Raw genomic sequence first — 20,022 nt, forward strand, 5'->3', positions numbered from 1 at the left:
TCTGACCCTGTGCCTTCTGGGAACAGTCCAGCCCGAACTGCCAAGCCATGTCTTCCCTGGACCGGAAACAAGCATCCTGGAACCGGTTTCGGATTCATAATCCTCATCAGCCAGGCTATCTTGAATCCAGTGGCCAAGTGAACAAGGGACTCACGTCTGAGCATACCCTGCCACACTTAGGGCGAACAAAGCGATACAAAAGGGGATGATGGACGGAGCGTTTGTACAAATCAAACACTCACCCCCAGTCAACTGATCTGGGTTTAATCCATCACCATTCTTTAGTTCACTCAGCCACCCCAGTTCAGACATGGCTATATGCAAATCAGTCTGACCCTGTGCCTTCTGGGAACAGTCCAGCCCGAACTGCCAAGCCATGTCTTCCCTGGACGGGAAACAAGCATCCTGGAACCGGTTTCGGATTCATAATCCTCATCAGCCAGGCTATCTTGAATCCAGTGGCCAAGTGAACAAGCGACTCACGTCTGAGCATACCCTGCCACACTTAGGGCGAACAAAGCGATACAAAAGGGGATGATGGACGGAGCGTTTGTACAAATCAAACACTCACCCCCAGTCAACTGATCTGGGTTTAATCCAGCACCATTCTTTAGTTCACTCAGCCACCCCAGTTCAGACATGGCTATATGCAAATCAGTCTGACCCTGTGCCTTCTGGGAACAGTCCAGCCCGAACTGCCAAGCCATGTCTTCCCTGGAGCGGAAACAAGCATCTTGGAACCGGTTTCGGATTCATAATCCTCATCAGCCAGGCTATCTTGAATCCAGTGGCCAAGTGAACAAGGGACTCACGTCTGAGCATACCCTGCCACACTTAGGGCGAACAAAGCGATACAAAAGGGGATGATGGACGGAGCGTTTGTACAAATCAAACACTCACCCCCAGTCAACTGATCTGGGTTTAATCCATCACCATTCTTTAATTCACTCAGCCACCCCAGTTCAGACATGGCTATATGCAAATCAGTCTGACCCTGTGCCTTCTGGGAACAGTCCAGCCCGAACTGCCAAGCCATGTCTTCCCTGGACCGGAAACAAGCATCCTGGAACCGGTTTCGGATTCATAATCCTCATCAGCCAGGCTATCTTGAATCCAGTGGCCAAGTGAACAAGGGACTCACGTCTGAGCATACCCTGCCACACTTAGGGCGAACAAAGCGATACAAAAGGGGATGATGGACGGAGCGTTTGTACAAATCAAACACTCACCCCCAGTCAACTGATCTGGGTTTAATCCATCACCATTCTTTAGTTCACTCAGCCACCCCAGTTCAGACATGGCTATATGCAAATCAGTCTGACCCTGTGCCTTCTGGGAACAGTCCAGCCCGAACTGCCAAGCCATGTCTTCCCTGGACCGGAAACAAGCATCCTGGAACCGGTTTCGGATTCATAATCCTCATCAGCCAGGCTATCTTGAATCCAGTGGCCAAGTGAACAAGGGACTCACGTCTGAGCATACCCTGCCACACTTAGGGCGAACAATGCGATACAAAAGATACTGCCCCAGCACTGCCTTCTATGCTACTTTGTTTTCTTGATTCCTTAACCTGCGCTATTCTAGTATACCCTTGTAGCCTCCCCTTCTGTATATCCGTTTCCATTCCCTGCCTTGCTTCCCATTTCCTTGGTTCCAGTTCTAGTTTGCTGCCTTTCTATTCTGCTGTCTTATTTCTGTTACCTTGTATGTTTGTTACCTGCTTTCTGCCAAGTGTGCCCTGTCGTTTCCTTCCTTTCCTGTTAAGCACTCCTCCTTGCTAGCTCCTTGTCTATTGTGCTTGTGTTTAGTTCCACTCCTTTGCTGTTACTGCCTTGCGCGTTCCTGTTTGATCGCCAGGATCCGTGGGCTCAGCTGACTACCTAGGTGGTGTTTATTGTTCACTGTGAGTTTTGTCTTTGAGTTACATTAATAACATCACTATAGGTATAAGCTCCACAGACCCTGCCTTTGAATGCATATCCTACATGTGGGTATTTGCAGTCAGTATCTGTAACAGCAATTGCGGGTAAGAAACTTACTGAGCTTCAGTCTTATCATGTGGAGCTCCTAAGTGCTTTACCCCACACCCCCCTTTATTATTAATGTTGTATTATATATGTCTTGCACGTCCGTCCTGGGTGTAGTTAGTCTGAATGCTAAATTGCAGTGAGTGCCCTTCCTTTCTGAGGCTTACCCATCTTGTTCACTTGTACAGGCTTCCCCTTTGGATCCCCTTTTCTCCTCTGACTCCCTGTATGATCCTGGGCAGCACTGTACTCCTCTTTCTGTGTATGTCGTCTACCCAATTCCCAGTCCTTGTCCAAGTCCCTGACTGTGTTCCCCACATAGTCCTGGACAGTCCCTGACAGTAGGGCTTGTTTCAGTTGTTTTAGTGCTTCGGTGCAAATACGGTCAAACAACCCCTTCCTGTTTTTTCCTCCCCCCCTGATGGGGGCATTTAAAATCCTCTTAATAATAGTATTAGGGCGAGATGCACGACCATTTCATTTAGGGCCTTGCAAATTGCCAATGTCTTTTTCTTTACCATCTTGTTTGTATCTTTAGAGTAATTCTGATAAAAACAATGTAAATATGATATAGTGCCTTGAGTTGATTTAGAAAAGTGCTTGTGCAAGTACAATATGGGGCTTTAAAGTGGTTATATTCCAATAGTAAAATGCCAATGAAGGTACAATACGGACTTTGTATTCAAGTAATAAAATGCCAGTGCCCGTGGAAGTGCAATATTAAGGTCTATTATAATATAGTCATAATCACAGAATAAAACGCAATAAGATCCAATTAAAACATCTAACAAAATTACTGTAAAAAGGGAATAATAATTTGAAAAAAGCTGAATTAAAAACAAGTCACATTAATTCAGGTAAATGCAGATTAAGAACAGCAATGTACCTTGTATACTTTGCATCACATAAAGGATAGTGGTTTATGTTCTTCTAGAGTACTTTTAACCAGAATCAAGCAATATATAGGTTAGTTAAAAACATGTCTAATTTAATCAATATAGTCAGTAAGGGGCTAATAAATCGTCCCAATATATACACATTATTCTCCTGGTTCAAAGAGGCTTAATGGCAGAAGGTAATGTGAAATCGTCAAGTAGTTTCCTAAATACTACCTCTGTGGAATGAAACAATTAGGGAGCGGCTGTATAGTGCACAGTCTTACCCACACTATGTCAAACTTGATAAGGACCAAGGTGGTAGCCCTGCCTCTGTCTGCCACTGACAGGCACAGACTGGCCCTTGTACCGTCCCGTGATGAGGGAGGTATTGGGCGCTCTTATGCGCCTACGGGCACAAGAAGGAAATTGCGGCTTCTTTGGCGGTGTGCTGCCGCGGGTGGTGCCAGGATCATTAGTCCCTGGTATGGCTGCGCTCTCCCGTAATGCTCCCCGTGCTGTGGGAGCTCTTAGGTCCTCTTATGCACCTACAGGTGCGAGCCGAAAATTGCGCCGTTGGCAGCGTGCTGCCTCGCGCGGTGCCGGGATCAGTAGTCCCTGGTATGGCTGTGCTCTCCCGTAGTGCTCCTCCACGGTGCAGGAGCACTTGGGCCCTTTTATTGGGGCAACATTGGCGGCTTGCTGCCACGGGTGGTGCCGGGATCAGTAGCCCCGGTATTGCTGTGCTCTCCTGTAGTGCTCCCGCTATGATTCATCATGTACATATATCCCTTCTGCCACAGTTTTGATTAGATTGTACTGCCCAAAACTTCCAAAGCCAGGCTCCCTTTGAGGTATAGTCAATTGAGCCTGTCTGTTTTGGGTCCACATTCAGCATTTCATTATCTTTTCCAGACTCATGAAAATGTCAGTTCTTCTAAACAATTACTTTGCTAACAGGTAAGGTGAAAAAACATCTAACAAAATCACTGTAAAAAGGGAATAATAATTTGAAAAAAAACGTAATTAAAAACAAGTCACAATAATTCTGCTACAAACTACATGATATTTACAATTAAAGGTATGACAGTGAATGCGTAAAATAAGCATGCAGTCCTAGTTGAAGTACTTTCATTGTGCTGGTTCCACCTGGTTATTTCTCAGGTTAATGGAAACTCTCAAAATGTTGTTTAAAATCAGTGGTCAAACCTATATAAACCCCATGAAAAGATGATTGAAAGGTAGAGGCCTCAGATTCAGGTTATCATGTGAGCTCCTGCCAGACTGCTGCAACATCCATTATTTTGCTGAGCGCTGATACAGAGAGGAGAGCAGTTACACCCAGCTGATGTATTTTTTCCTACCGAGGGAAAACTCTCTCCCTGCTGAAGTCTGATAACCATAGCTGATTTACTGTGAACAAGTGTGTAGTGCGCAGAGTTCCAAGATTAGCTATAGGCAAGTTAGCTACTCCATGTTCTCATAGTTTCCCACACAGAAGTAGTCTTGAGGGTGTTATGCTGCTAAGACCATCGTGTTAGAACTGTCCAAATATAGTTTTCCCTGCTAGTAGCATGCACTAGCCCTCTTTTAATTATATTCTTAGTGGTTATTACTCATGTACTAAGTAACAGGCTGTGACTGTTGAAATAAACACTTTTCAACATACATAGTGTGTTTTCTTAGTGCAGTATTAGAGTGGGCTTTCTAAACAAAGAAATTGGTTTTGAATTACCACGGTGTCCCTAATCCCTTTATGGGACTGTCAGTAACCCAGAAAGCAGGAGGCGTGGCTTGATACCTGGTAGCTATGGTGGCATTTCTGTGAGCTACGGAGGGATGGCACTCGAAGCAGTTGTGCGATGGCAGCCTCCTAGGACACAGACATTCCTTAAGTCATGGAAACGAGTGTTATTGTGCAGTAGCTGCACATTTGTGGTAATATCGGTGGTTCACTTCATTTCCACAAAAGTGTCCACCATTTTTTTCACATATTGTTATAACAGGGGCTGCCAGCTCCTCACTTCATTTTCATATTGCCCTGCATTCAGCTAAAGTTTATTCCAAATGTGGAAACTGGAGTTTATTGTTTAGAGTGGTGTAATGTGAAGTAGTGTGGCTCACTGGTTAGAGGCGGCAGACCCGAGAACAGAGGACGGCCCGGGACCAGGGTTCGATTCCCGGCGCGGCAGGTTTCTGGACCAGGGTCAGCGGACTCGATAATTCTCTCGCCTCGGTGCCCACTCTGATCAGCGTTCACACTCGGCAACTCTGGGCATTAGCTTGCCTCATCTTCACTAACGGCCCCACCAGACCGCCGGGGATGCCTGGTCTCACCCTGGAGATACCCATTAAGGGACCATCTCTCAGGGAAGCCAGGAAGGGTTTCGCAGCGGTCGAAGCGCCTTGGGACCCTACGGGTAAGTAGTGCGCTATATAAATGCCTATACATTTACATTTACATTTACATTCACATTTAATGTTTTTACAACAGGTGAGGTTTAATGAATAATTTTTCTTAAAAATATGACTCATATCCCCAGTTGCCTAAACTGATTCTTGTGGCTTCATGTTTGCCTCTAGTCTCCACACCTGTGGAATTCTGCTTCTCAACCATTCTGGTGTAGCTCCATATTATGAACAAAATAAAAACTTTTAAACAACCCCTCTGGTCTCCCTCGGACAAACAGCTCAAACACTCTTTTGCACTTTAAACTAACATTGCAATGGATGAAACATCCTCACACAAGGGCTCTGCTTCCCCCTCCACCGTTGTTCCTACACAGTCTAATCCTGGTAAAGCATCAATTAAGAGACTGAAAAAGGATCCATCATCTCTTACAAAGTCTCCCTCTCTAGTCTCAATGAAATTCTTGTGAAAGAAAATATATATATGGTGTGCCTGGATAGTGGGGTCGAAATTAATTTAGTTTTTCAATTTTTTTTTCCTCAGTTACTGAATTTGTCATTAGGGACACTGTTTAACAGATTAGGCCATTCTCACTTCCAAAAGGCCTAGAGAAGTCATCCTGTACTTTTTGCAAGTAATTTCCGCAGCTAGCCTTCTTGAACAAATCTCATGGTCAGGTCATCACATATATTTCTCCCAAGAGTATGACTAAAGTATAGCTGATCGAAAGAGAGAAATTTGATTGTGAGACCCACTCTTCGATCTCTCGGAGCATGCTTTCTGCTGTTTCATGCTTGTCTTTTTAAAAGTGCATACAACAGCAAGATGGCATCCTATGAAGACCCATCTTGTTTAAAGGCTTTCCTTGCAACATATGAAGTGGACATTGCTTCATATTCCAATTTGTCGAAATAATGTTTGTTTTTCCTCACAGGTTCTTTATTTGTAGATGAATGCTCATATAATAGTGGTATAATCTTCATTACTGTTCTTTTGTTTTATTTTAGGTAACAACCACCTTTAAAGCATAGTATAAAATATTTAGGCTAACTTATTCTTTTATTCTTTTATTTTCATTACAGGAGTTGTTTCCTTCTTGTAATTGTCCTAGTCATCCGTTCTCTACTTACAGCCCTTTTTGTGCCTTGTTCCTGTCTGAGGACCGGACGTGCCGTCTTTTCCATGTGGGCTCCCCCCTCATCAAACTATTGTTAGGTATGGTCCCCTTTTTTGACACTTTTTTAGTTAACTCCCTTTTTTCTCAGCCTCATTGTTTTGTACCTTCCTCCCTTTATTTTCTTTTTGCTGCAATTTCTTTTCCACTCCTCTTTCTTCCCCTTATTATTTCAAACTCTTCCATTTTTTACCTATTTTTCTTTTTGTTACTCTTCTCACCTATCATATGGTTCCTTGTTATCCCCTTTTACATGATGTCAGATTGTACATTTCTTCATGTTACTTTCAATGATTTTGTCAATAGTTTCTTGGAGCATCAGAGGATTGAATTCCCGAATCAAAAGACAGTGAGTCCTCACTCATTTGTCAAATTTTAATGCTCGCTTAGCTTTCTTGCAGGAGTCACATCTTTCGGAAAGTGAATTTAAAAACTACAGATAGGGTGGGTGGCCGAGGTATTCTTCTTGGCTATTAATGGTGAAAAGCAAGGAGTTATGATCCTATGTCACAAATTGTTCAAGATTCAACTGGTCTCAACAAATTGATGTAGAAGGAAGATGGTTATTGCTCTCACCATACATTGATAAGGTCCCAATTCTACTTTACAATGTTTATGTGCCTAACACCTCTGTCTGTTTTAGTACTCTATTTCCCAGAAGCTCTTACGTTATACAGATGATAAGCTCGCCTTTGCAGGTGACTGTGATTTACCTGTTAACTCATTTCTTGACCACTCCTCCTCTCATTCAATCCCGAACAAACCGCAAAAGGCTTTCAAACGTACTCTCCGACAATAGCAACTGACTGAAGCTCGGCGATTATTCAATTCCTCTATGAGGGAGTACACTTATGTTTCTCCAGTACAACACACACAATCTCAAATAGATTATTTTTATTTTCTTATCAGCTCATTCAAAAGTTATACTCTGCAGAAATCAGCTCAATTTTAATATCGCACCACACTCCGGTTTCTGTACATTTAGATCTTCTGCCTGCGCTCACTCTCCCATGAGATGAATATTGAACAATTCTATGTTGTTGTACTGTATTTTCATCTCCTCTATCACTTCTTTTTTCAATGAATTTTGTAGCTTTAACCAACAAGAGGAAATTCCTTTCCACATCTTATGGGATACTTTTAAATCCTCAGCCCGTGTATTCATCATTAACTTTGTCTTTAAGAAAAGAAAATTCTTGTTCACAGTCTACACACTTTTTGATTAAATCAAATGCCTTGAACATTCTTACTGTACCTCTCGCACACAACACTCTCTGCAACAACTTATTACAGAACACTTAATAAGGTCTCTATTGAAAAAGCGTCTTCTTAAATCCATTTCGAAGTACTATATGGGCCAAAGCAAAGCTGAGAAATTATTAGTAAATTACCTTAAAATTAAACAGAATTAATCACTCTTTGAATCAATTAAAGATGACATGAGCACAGCTCATCATGAAAATGCAGATATTCTAGCTCAATTAAACAAATTCTATACTACTTTATAAACACCGGAACATCATCCTTCAGATCAAGACATTTGCTAAGTTTTGTCATGTGTTTAATAACCGGATCTATCCCAAGTAGACTTTTTATCTTTAGAATCAGATATAACACATACAGAACTTTACCTTGCTTTGCTTTTTCTCAAAAAAGACAAAGCTCTGGGACCTGGTGGTTTTACAGCTGAATTCTATATTCACTTCTCCAAATTCCTTCTTCCCAACTTAGGTGCCGCTAATTATTCTTTCAATAATTCTTCCACCTCATCTGTTTTTTTCTAGGTGTTCTCATCTGCCTTATCCCGAAATAAGGGAAAGAGTTACAATATTTCAAGAACTATATACCCATTTCCCTTTTCAACCCGGACTACAAGATTTTTTGAAAGCATTAAACTCCATCTTAGAGCCTCTTCTTCCAGATCTTTTGCGATAGGAGCCATCGGGTTTAGTCGAGGGCAGACATCTTTCTGATAAATACTTGTATGATTTTTTGCATTGGACGGGAGAATGTTTTTGATTGTGTAAATTGGATATTCCATTTTCACACCCTCAACTGGTTTGGTTTTGGACCACAAATCAAGACTTTAATTTCCTTGTATATATTTTTATCCACAATCTGCCATTTGTGTTAATGGAATCACTTCTTCATACTTTGCCTTAGACAGAAGAGTTTGCCAAGGATGGCCTCTGTCCCAGTTTCTTTTTAACCTGGGCCTCAAACCGTTTTTGTCTAAGATTAGGCAGAATGCAGATATCCAGAACTTCACTTATATACTCAACAGGTTAAATTAGCTGTATATGCTGTTGACATTTTGCTCTTCATATCACAACCTCATTCTTCCCTACCTGCTTTTGCCTCAGAAGTCACCTCTTACACTCTAGTATCCGGTCATGAAACAAATCATGACAAATGCAAAATTGTACCCTCAATAAATTAACTTTTAAATATGAGTACTTTTCCTCTAACTATAATTTGTAAGCAAAACAATTTAAGTAGCTTGATCTTCAATTTCACCAGCTCTATAATCTCTTCTCTCTTTATTAATATCGATACCTGTATAAACCAAATATCTCTATTGACTAGCAGAGGGCATCCTCTGTATCTGTCGTGGTGGGGTGGACCTGACACTATCAAGATGATTTTGGTTCCAATTATCCCTTTCACTATCTCTAACATCCCCCTCAATATTCCTCTTAAGTCATATACAAAAATGTATTCAATATTAAGCTCTTTTATTTTGAAGAACAAAAACCTTGTATGTATGTGCGCAAACTAGAGCTCCCCTAGATTAAAGGTGTAGTGAATTTTCCTGATTTATCCACCTACCATGAATCTTTTTATTAGGACAATCTGTGCACGGAATTGAATCTTCCTTGTTTTATACTCCATTATGGGTATATCTCAAAAACGCACTTTTATCGCCTTTCTCCTTTCACGAATACTTAACTTTCACGTGCAAAGCTCAAACATTTCCCACTCTAATATTCAGGAACACTTATAAACTATTGGACTCCATCAGTTCAACCTCTCCCACAGATTTACGCTCCTTTTGGGATTCTACTATTTAGTACAATCAGTATGTCCTGGTAAAAAACAGATCTATTTACTTATTTATTTCGGTACAGAGGCCTAATCTGTATCAACCAAATGTTTCAACGGATTTCCTTATCGCTTTCTCTCAAGCTCAGGTATTCTTTTGCCTGCCATCTACCTTTGGAAACAGATTTATACATGCAATTTCGCAAACATATACTTATTTCAATCAATTTCCACACCTACTTCAGTACCAAATAATTTTCATACTCTTATTTTACATAAAAATCCCAAGGCTTACACTATTTGCACACACTTACAATGTATTGTTACTCATAGAACTAAATCTAGCATGAAATTATTGCTGAGATCTCTCCATTACTTTACCCATATCGACTTGGATGCAGATTTGGACCAAAATCAGTAAAGCCTCACAAGCAGCAATACAACAAATCACTTTTGTCTTATATAATATTATTTTTATGACATTATAATTCCTACATAAGATTAACCCTGCTATTCCAGATAGTTGCTGTACTTGTTCATCACCACATGCTGATTTGAAGCAAGACTATTTACATGTCCCTCTATTTCTGCATTTTTGAAAACAAGTTTAGAGTCAGATTCATTCTATATTTCATTGGAATATACATTACTCTATCTTCAATGTGTTTTTAGGAAGTATCTGATGCATGAGTGAATATTTCATCGGATGTTAAAGTATTGGACTTATTATTAGCTATTGGCTTTTAGCAAATTACTCGCAATTGGAAAGACTCTACGCAATTATCGTCTAAAGCATGGTGGAGCACAGTTTGCCATAACCATTGATTGGATACTGCATTTCTGCACCCATTATCCCTTGTTTTAAAAAAAAATAGCATTTGGACACCAGTTACACAGTTCCTTGAAACTTCTATGCTCTTGACTTTTGACTGTCTCCATGAGGAACAGGGTCAAGACTGATTTGCGTATGGCTGGGTCTGAACTGGGGTGGCAAAGTGAGCTAAAGAACTATGATGGATTCAACTCAGATATGTGACTAGGGGGAAATGTTTCAGCGCTCGGTCCATTATCTCCTCGTGTTTGCTTTATTAACTAGGCAGGTCACAATTCACATCCCCAGTGATTGGCTCCAAACTAATGAAGCAGGGTCGGCTTTTTTTAAGTTTTTCCCATTTGAAAAATATCAGGAAGCGGGCAGTTGCCACATGGACCACCACTGCCTACTCCCCCCAAGGCAGCCAATGAAATTTGCAAATAGAAGCTTCCCTTTTACAAATCAGTTATGAACTCAGAAAAAGTTGAATGCTTTGCAACTGTACTGCTTGCAACTGTAATTACTTTGCAACTCATTAGTAGGATTACGCTTCTTCCATACCCACTCATATCTGTGATTCAGAAAGGTTTCAAAAAGCACTTCATGAGTTGTAAAACGTTTTTAGGTAATTAATTGGCTTTTGTCTATTGTAAAAAGCATGTTTGCTGTTGCAAACCCTATAATGTTGTGATCTTGCAGCATTTGAAACTCTGAAAGGGATTTTATATCAGGCCACAGGTTGTTTGATTATGAGCTGTTTGGAATGGATCCTTTTTCAACAGTTAGCATTTTCATTAAAACACATCATGCACTGTGCTTCTTTGTATATTTGATGATAAGTAGGGAATATGTTGTTAATACAAGTCTGCTCCGGCCCTATTGCAATCCTATTTGATATTAATGAGCACTACCCACGGTCTGATCCGATCTGAAGGTAGCCAGCATTACTTAACCTGAAATATCTGTGGGCAGGCCTACTTGTGCTGATTACTACATAGCGGCCCTTGACACATGCTTCTCTTAGTCTATGTAGAATAAATGGAAGAATCACATAAGCTCATGACTTCAAGGCAGTGCCACATAGCCTTATTGAGTACTTATCTTGGGTTGCATTGACCTTATGACATCCTTTTATGGCCCGGGGCATATTTACGAGCCGCTTGCGCTACCAGAACATCTGTTTTTGTGATGCTAAGGTGGTGCGCAATACAACATCATATTTGTGAGGTCATGCAAAGCCACTTTGCATGGCTTTAAATGGCCTCATTGATATGGAGTAAAACAAGGCAGAGCAAATCGCTTACGGTGCCTTGCTCTCTGGCTCAGGAGGTGTCCCATGAGTGTTCCCCAGCAAAACACATGGATTTGGACGGTTTCCCAGATTTACAAGAGCATGTAAACCTTGGGAAGTGCCAAGACCTTACACCTCCTGAGGTGAGGCATGATGAGGAGAAATTACTTTATGCTTGGATGAATCACTATAGAAGGGAGCGTTCAAATATCCGATGTACTAGCGTAGCTTCTGCTCAAAATATTAGATATCTGGGGCCATATTATGTATTGGCATTGTTTGCACCCAGTGCACATTTAAAAAGGTACGCCAGGCGCAAACAATGCCACTGTGCCCCAATATGGTGAATGCGCTACTTCCAGGGCAGCCGCAAACTCGTGCTTCTCCACAGCGCATTCATGTGAAAACATGGATCAGCTGCTCTGTGTTTTCACAGTGCAGGCGGCACCTGCATTCACTTTCAGAGGGGTTTATTGATCCCCTTGCAGGCGGGTGCAGTCAGTGACTGCACTCACCTGCAAGGGGATGTCTGGGGGGTACATGGGACCCCCGTTACACCCTGTGGAGGGCTGCTGTCAGGAGGCACACTGACATTGCACAGCCTTTTAAATGACGCACTGTCAGTGCACCTACTGAGGGCTTCTTTGACTCTGTGCCCATGTCTGTAATAAGGTGCGGGCGCGGAGTCAAAGGAATTCCCCAATTTACATAGGGCACGCCTCTATGCAAATGAGGGAACGCCCTCTGTTAGAGCTGGTGCTTTAAGTGCGCTATCGGTATTATAGAAGGGAAAGCACAAGATTCTGTGCCTCCTACTATGATACCAAAGTGCCCGGGGGCACGGAAAGAAATACGACCCCTGGACTCTTGTTGTAATGCCAGGACAGTTTCAATATATTTACCCTTATTTACAGCAAAGGAGAGACTGTAATCTCTTTCTTTGAGGAGAAAATCAATAATATCCATAAGGACTTCCCCCCGGTTCCCATCCTAATCCAAGCGTCTGACACATCTACTCCCTCACTAAACCAATTTACAGCAGTCTCCCTACTGCAAACGCACAAAGCCATACTAGCCTGTAAATCAGGTGCACCCACAGATTCCTGCCCCCCAGTCATCTTGCACCACCTCATTGAGTCCGTCAACCCTCTAATCAATGCGATTGTGAACGAATCCCTTGACTCCGGTATTGTTCCTATTGAGTGGAAGAAGGCCACAGTCAAGCCCCTCATGAAAAAGCAAAATAAATTCCCCACTGATTTGTCCAATATGCGCCCAATCTCACTCCTCCCTGCACTAGGCAAAATTACCGAGCAACTAGTCCACGAGGAATTAAAGAATTTTGTGGAAAATCAATGCATCTTACACCCGCAGCAATCCGGTTTTCGTTCCGGCCATTCCACAGAGACCGCTTTGATTGAGTTGTCTGATACCATCAAGTTCTTGCAGGATGAGGGCAGGCAGGCCGTCCTCATCCTGCTCGACTTAACCGCGGCCTTCGACACCATCTCACACACTATTCTAATTAATAGGATGCGTGAGATCGGTGTCTCGGGCTCCGCACTTACTTGGATTACATCATTTCTATCCAATCGCTCTCAATCGATCTCCTTAGGCCCCTTTGTTTCCGGTGAACGATCCATCACCTCAGGGGTACCACAGGGTTCCATCCTGAGCCCCCTCTTTTTTAACGTGTATATGGCCCCCCTTCTTGCGTTGATTGAATCACATGGGATCCTCGTGACATCCTACGCTGATGACACCCAACTTGTCGTCACTATTGATAAAAGACTCCCGGATGCTGCCATCAACTTCCAAAACTGTCTGTCAGAAGTCTTTTCTTGGCTCAACCTGCACCATTTAAAATGCAACAGCGCCAAAACAGAAATAATTCCCCTCGGTAAAGGCACATTCTTTTCCCCCAAAGACTGGTGGCCTCATAATTCCGAAGCACCACCGAGCGCGGTAGCCTCAGCACGCAACTTGGGTGTTCAATTTGATGCTTCCCTCAGCTTCGATGAACATGTGCGCATTACCGCAGGGCGCTGTTTCAGTCTGATCAGGCAATTAAAGAAATTTTTTAATTTTCTGCCTATCAGTGCCAGGAAATCAGTCGCGGTGGCGCTTGTCCTCTCCCGGCTGGATTATTGTAACGGCCTCCTGGCAGGTATCAAGAAGTCCTCTCTGAAAAAGCTACAAACTGTCCAAAATGCAGCAGCCAGGCTTGTTCTGAAACTCCCCCGCAGGTCCTCGGCCTCTGCAGCCCTCAACGCCCTCCACTGGCTGCCACTCCACAAGAGAATCCTTTTCAAGCTCTTAGTCACTGTATTTAAAGCTAACAGGTGCTTGGGTCCATCCTACCTGATTAAGCGCTTCCAGAGCTATAATCCAACTCGCTGTTTGAGGTCATCGGGCGCCAACCTCATCTCTGAACCCCGTATAAAATTAAAATCCAAGGGTGGAAAGACCTTTTCTTTTTTGACGGCCAAGGCATGGAACCGCCTTCCCCCCAGCCTGAGGCACGCCCCCTCCGAAAGCCTATTTAGGAAATCCCTGAAAACTTGGATTTATACTCAGTCCGACTCTTCAGTTCTCACAGCCATTTGATCCATGCTCCCCATAGACGACTTTCTGTGTGCTCAGCGCCAAGATGCTCCCTCCGGAGCGAAAGCCAGCGCTTTACAAATGACAATAAATATCAAATATCAAATCTTTAATGGTTTCATAGCATATATACCAGGGGGATATTTATCAATCTTTCACGTAGCGCAATGCCGCAAGCCACCTTGCTGTGCTGCGGCGAAAGGGCAGGAATGCACCTTATTTAACATTATACGGGGCATTTCTGTCCTTTCCTAGCATTGACACACTTTTGGCTGCCTAGCACCAATACAGCCACCCTTGCCTCATGGTGCAATGGTGCCTGTGCTGTAGGCAGGATTGTTTTTGTGAAGGAAGGGACACTTCCTGTATAAAAACAATCCTGTGAGGCTTTATCCTTTTTATATCTGTGCTTCAAAATGCACACATGTATAAAGAGGAAGAAACAGAGATAGGAAGGAGCATCTTTTTGGGGCATTCCCAGGTCTACCACTAATGGTAAATCTGGGGATGCACCAAAATCCAGGGGTAGATGCACGGGAACAACCACGTTCCACCTATGGAACGCCTCAGTGGGCCAGAGTATCACTAGGCCATGCAAGGTGTCCATGCTTAGCTTGATTAATCTCATTTAGGTTTTGCATCACCCTTGCGCCCTCTTGTGTGCTACAAAGGCACTACAAAACATTGGTAAACCTGGACCAAAGCAAATCTCACAATGCTAAGGGTGACAACAGATGGTTCATGTTTAAAGCAGTTGACCCTCAGTGCTTTATCTGTGTTGATGCACCAGTGTTATTTGTATGCTCTATTTAATTAAATAAGCCCTAGAAGACTAGTATGAGTGAGCTTCATCCGAATATCCCTCCTGTTTATTACCTACCGGACTGATGCACTAAATCAATGCTAAATGATGCTGATGGCAACACATGGATAAACAAAGATATAAGGGTTTACCAGTACGGAATTATAGTACTTGCAGTACATTACAGTAGAACGCGTAAGGCTTTTGTCATGAAAATGTTTTCTTTCGCTATTCATGCACATTCATGTTTTCATTACAGACCCTGTTATTAAAACCACTTTTATTGTATGAACACTGTGCTCAGACCAACAATTGTTTCCAGGGGACTCCTTAACTTATCACATCTATTTTTTATCATCAGATGTCTTGATCTTGATTACGATGGCACCTTTTAGTGATGCATGAGGTAAAGTTCTGACTGAAAGTAAAAATAAGGTTCGATATGCAGCTAGAATGCGCAGAGTGAAAGAGGGGCATCTTTTATTGCAAGAAGTGAGCACATGTATTTGGAGCGCTATAATGCATTTACAGAAACTATATTAATCTAAAATGAGAATATATATTGATAAAATAGCGTTCCCGTGCTCCAATGTAATAACAAATCAGTCAATTAACATTTTTAATAGGATCTCCTGAATGTACACACATACCGTTCTTAAGACATCTACGTTGTTATAGCACAGCTACACTTTGTGTATCATTGTGTTAAAATGTCCTAAAAGGTACGAGTAAATGCTATAGTGTGGGTGAAGTGCCCATCCTTCACCCACACTATTCTTTGCAGTATAAGAATTCATCCTGCTGCTCAATTTGCCACATAATTCTGATGGCCCAGTTAGTGAGGTTTGATCATTCTATGGTTGCAATGGTGTTGATATTGTGTCCCTATTAGCTCACTGACGCCATGACAACTTTTTATTCTGACAGGAAGGAATGGCTTCCAACATCTCTACACCCTTCAGCATGCTAACAACACCTGCCAATGATGACGCTGCACCGATAAAAGAAATGCATATAGCAGCGTGCATTGGTAACCTGATCATCTTCATTGTGGGGATTGCTGGCAATGGGATTGTGATCTGGTTGGGTGGCTTCAAGATGGAGAAGACCGTATGCACAATCTGGTACCTGAATCTGGCTGTGGCTGACTTCTTCTTCTGCGCCACGCGTATCCTCGCTGCCATCAGGGAAGCCATGAATTTTCACTGGCCCTTTGGAAATTATGCTTGCAAGGTGACCAGCTTCATAAAGTTCTTCAACCTCTTCGCCAGCGTCCTTCTGTTGATGGTCATCAGCATTGATCGTTGCATCATGGTGACCAACCCTATCTGGTGCCGGATCCACCGAACTCACAAGCTGAGTGCCATTATCTGCTTTGTGGTGTGGTTACTGTCAACAGCCATGAGTGTGCCTTATGCACTTTACTTCGAAACCTATGGCAATAAGTCCAGCATTATCTGTAACTACACAAAAGACCTGGGTAAAGGAAAAGAAGATGTTTTGCGCATGATTCGATTCATCGTTAGTTTTGTTATCCCTGTCATCATCATCAGTGTATGCAACATAATTCTGTCCAACCACTTGAAGCAGAAAAAGGTGAAGACCTCCAAAGGTGCCCTGAAGCTTGTCATAGTAGTGGTTGTTGTATTTTTTGTCTGCTGGCTCCCCCACCATGTGCTGCTTCTGCTGAAGGCTGAGTATGGGTCCAGAACAGCATGGAAGGCAGGATTTAAGCTGGCTAACTTTTTAGCCTTCTTCACTGCTTGCATCAACCCATTCCTCTACTTTTTCATGGGCTACCTGAAGAACCATCGTCATAAGGAGTCTCTACTTTCAGTTCTCAGTCGAGTCTTTGCTGAAGACATCAGTAGCACGACTGACTCTGAAAACCATCAGATGTCTGTTCAGACTGTGCCTTGAAAACCAAAGATTTCTTTTATGCACTGTGAGACACCCATCACGCTGAATTTCTTATGTTCAATGAATGGTTGCAAAGCTTGTTGACTAGCTTCCAGAGATTTACCAGGTGAATGTTCTAAAGCCTTGTCTTCAATCATGCAATGTAGGTCTTTTCATTATGACTACAGTTCGGTGGTAGACACCACTCTACATAAATATAGTCATCTAATTAGAGGGTGCACAAGAATGAAACTAGTTCTGGTGTTCTACAAACAAATGTTTCGCAACATGCAAAGTAAAAAGGCGGTGTAAGGTAAAATTTCTAAAACATTTTGCCCATATCCCATATAGGCCAGCACGTGTTGATCTGTCAGGTAAAGTCCGATTATTCATGATTCTTTCAAAACCAACTAAATACTATTGATGGTGAATATTCTGAGTCTTTTAGACTTGTCAACAGAAATTGGGATGATGCCAATGAAAAGTTTAATAGTTAGATCACTGAATTAGTTCTGGGGTCCATCTGGAAAGCAGGGACGGACTGATAACCAAAACCGGCCCTGGCAAAAAGCTTGGCTCCCCCCCCCCTCCTGGAGGGTTTGAGGGGCGGCTGGAGCCGTTTGCCAGGGCTGCTTGCGGCCGATTTTCTTACAGGTCCCAATATTGCAAAAACAGCCCTGGAACAAAGATGGCCCGGGGGGGGCTAAAACCGGCCACGCCCTGGCGGCCCACCGGGGAAATGCCCGGAGTCCGCTAGGGCCAGTCCGGCCCTGCTGGGAAGACATAAGGAGCAAACTTGAGCTCAGCTTTCACTAACCATAAAATGACTTACTGACATTTGGAAAGTAGACAAGCCTAGATAACACAGCACACATGCTTAGTCCCAGAAAACGTTGAACTCTCAGAGCCCTGCAACATGATCCTAATTGCTTATGAGGGTAAAGAGGTGGTAAAGAAGTGGGACATATAATAAGTAATTGCATTAGTAAGAGTCCACTTTTCCCTGTTATTCCTACTCTGCCCCTCATGACCCTTGGGAGCAAGAGTAGCGGGAAAGCACTATGGGCACCAAAGGGGCAAGCCATGTTTAGCAGCTGTCACCTCTGGTTACCCATGAATGATGTCCATGAGAATATGTTGTCTCTGATTGGATCCTTAAGTGGGTTACAGAATATGCACTATGAAGATCTCTCCTAGGCCTGTGGTTCTTAACCTGTGGTCCAGAGACACATGGGGGTCCAAAACGCCTACTCAGTTGGTCCATGGTGGCTTATATAATGAAATAATATTAACAGTTTAAAAAGTGTATATAAATAAAAAAGCAACACTTAAATTGAAACATTTTAAATGTTCTGTATGTTATGGAATTTGAAATTGGAGGTTAAAAATGAAGTTGATATCTTTGATCGGAGGAGCAGTGCAAGTGTATCGAACAGAATATAATATTGCAGATTGAATTGAATCTATAAAGGCTCAAACTTTTCCATGTGAATGAAAGTTTGATTTTTCTATATTTGCTTAAGAATTTAATAAAATGTTTCATGTTAAGTTATGCAGATTTGTAGAGGGCACAATCACCTGCGGGAATGAGATTATCCTGCCGCTGGGCCGGTTTGAATCTACGCACACCTAAGGCCTAGTGGTCTACTCGAAAAGCCAGATAATCAGCTTTCTCTGGAATTCAAGAAGTGAGGCGGTGACTCTTACATGTAGGGGCAGCTTTAGGAGCAATGTAGGAGAAGGCTTGACTGTCGATCTTCGTCATTTCATCGTTTGTATATTTGTTTGATGAATGCTTGTGTCTGTTCTACAATTGCAATAATGATTCATTTGGAATACCCTGATTCCAGTAATGATTAAGGGTGGGGGTATCACAGAAGTCAATGGTTTAAAACCCCTATACTAGGCCATTCCTACACCAGGTAACATTTGTTTACTTTTCAACCGGAGAGCATTTGGTTTGGGACAACATTGAGGACATCGACATCGACATCAACAACAACTGAAAAATTCTCAATTACAATGGTAATCTCTCCATCCTCCTCATGACTGGAGTCAAAAGCCAGCACTGTTAAAGTTAACTGTTTATTAAAGACAATTCGTGGAGAGATGGTTAATGTCAGCTGTTTTTCAGTAGACTCTAAAGAACATGGGGGCATATTATCAAGGGGGTTTATCCCTGCTTTTTTGGCTTTAAAAGCCAAGAAAGTGGAGATAAAATTATCTCCCTATTACCTAGCTGTCGCTAACACTAGTTAGCGACAGCTAGTAGGAGATAGCGACCATCTTGGGCCCCACTTTGCATGTCAGAGAAATTTATCACTAATGACATGCAAAGTGGGCGTGCCAAGATGTTAGCGACTGGAAACAGTCGCTAACATCGCTATCTCCTATTACCAACTTTTGGAGATATTCGCGCTAAGCGCGAATATCTCCAAAAGCTAACACCTGCCCTGAGCAGTTCTTAGCCATGTTATCCAATGGGAGGTGGATAACATGGCTAAGAGCATTAGCTCGGTAATGCCTGAATATCGCTGACTTTCATTGCGGCCGATTTTTATCGCATTTGCGATAAACCTTAGTAATACCAAGGTTTATCTGCGATAATAATCGCCGCAGGTCGGCTATACATTTTTGTCTCTAACCAAGCAATAGCCATAATTATTGCTATTGCTTGGTAATATGCCCCATGGCACCTTGCTACAGAGTCTGGCAAAGACGCAGGGGAAAGTGAGAATGTCCAGCCAGGGCTGTAGCTGCGGGGGGCCGTGTGGGGTCTGGCCAGCCTATATTTATGTCTGGCCTCCCTAAAATACTTAGCTCAGGTTTGTTGAAATTTTCTTTCTCTTTAATCAAGAAACCATTTTTTTCTACCAGCATTAGCCTAGTGCCCTGGCTCTGTGTTTTTAGAGGCAACACACTTTTCATCTTTGAATGGGTGGGTAATGTGATAGTGAGTGAGGAGGGTGGGGCTATCTGTTGAACACTACCAGGACTGGGTCACAGGTAGGCCAGGGTCCTCCTTCCGGCCTCTCTGGGAAATAAACTGGCTTAGAAATTTAGCAGGTGCAGAGGAAGGTAAGA

The 20,022-nt window shown here is 42.6% G+C and overlaps 1 protein-coding gene across 1 annotated transcript; it reads left to right on the forward strand.

The window, feature by feature from the left end:
• The first annotated feature begins 6,396 nt into the window (after positions 1-6,396).
• On the forward strand, positions 6,397-19,172 carry LOC144767682 (C3a anaphylatoxin chemotactic receptor-like). Its single transcript, XM_078651076.1, has 2 exons — positions 6,397-6,527; positions 15,967-19,172. Exon 2 carries the CDS (start codon positions 15,973-15,975, stop codon positions 16,957-16,959), a length of 987 nt encoding a protein of 328 aa, XP_078507202.1. The 5' UTR covers positions 6,397-6,527; positions 15,967-15,972; the 3' UTR covers positions 16,960-19,172.
• The last annotated feature ends 850 nt before the right edge of the window (positions 19,173-20,022 follow it).

This window comes from Lissotriton helveticus, chromosome 7 (genome assembly GCF_964261635.1).
Source record: "Lissotriton helveticus chromosome 7, aLisHel1.1, whole genome shotgun sequence".
NCBI classification, from domain to species: Eukaryota; Metazoa; Chordata; class Amphibia; order Caudata; family Salamandridae; genus Lissotriton; species Lissotriton helveticus.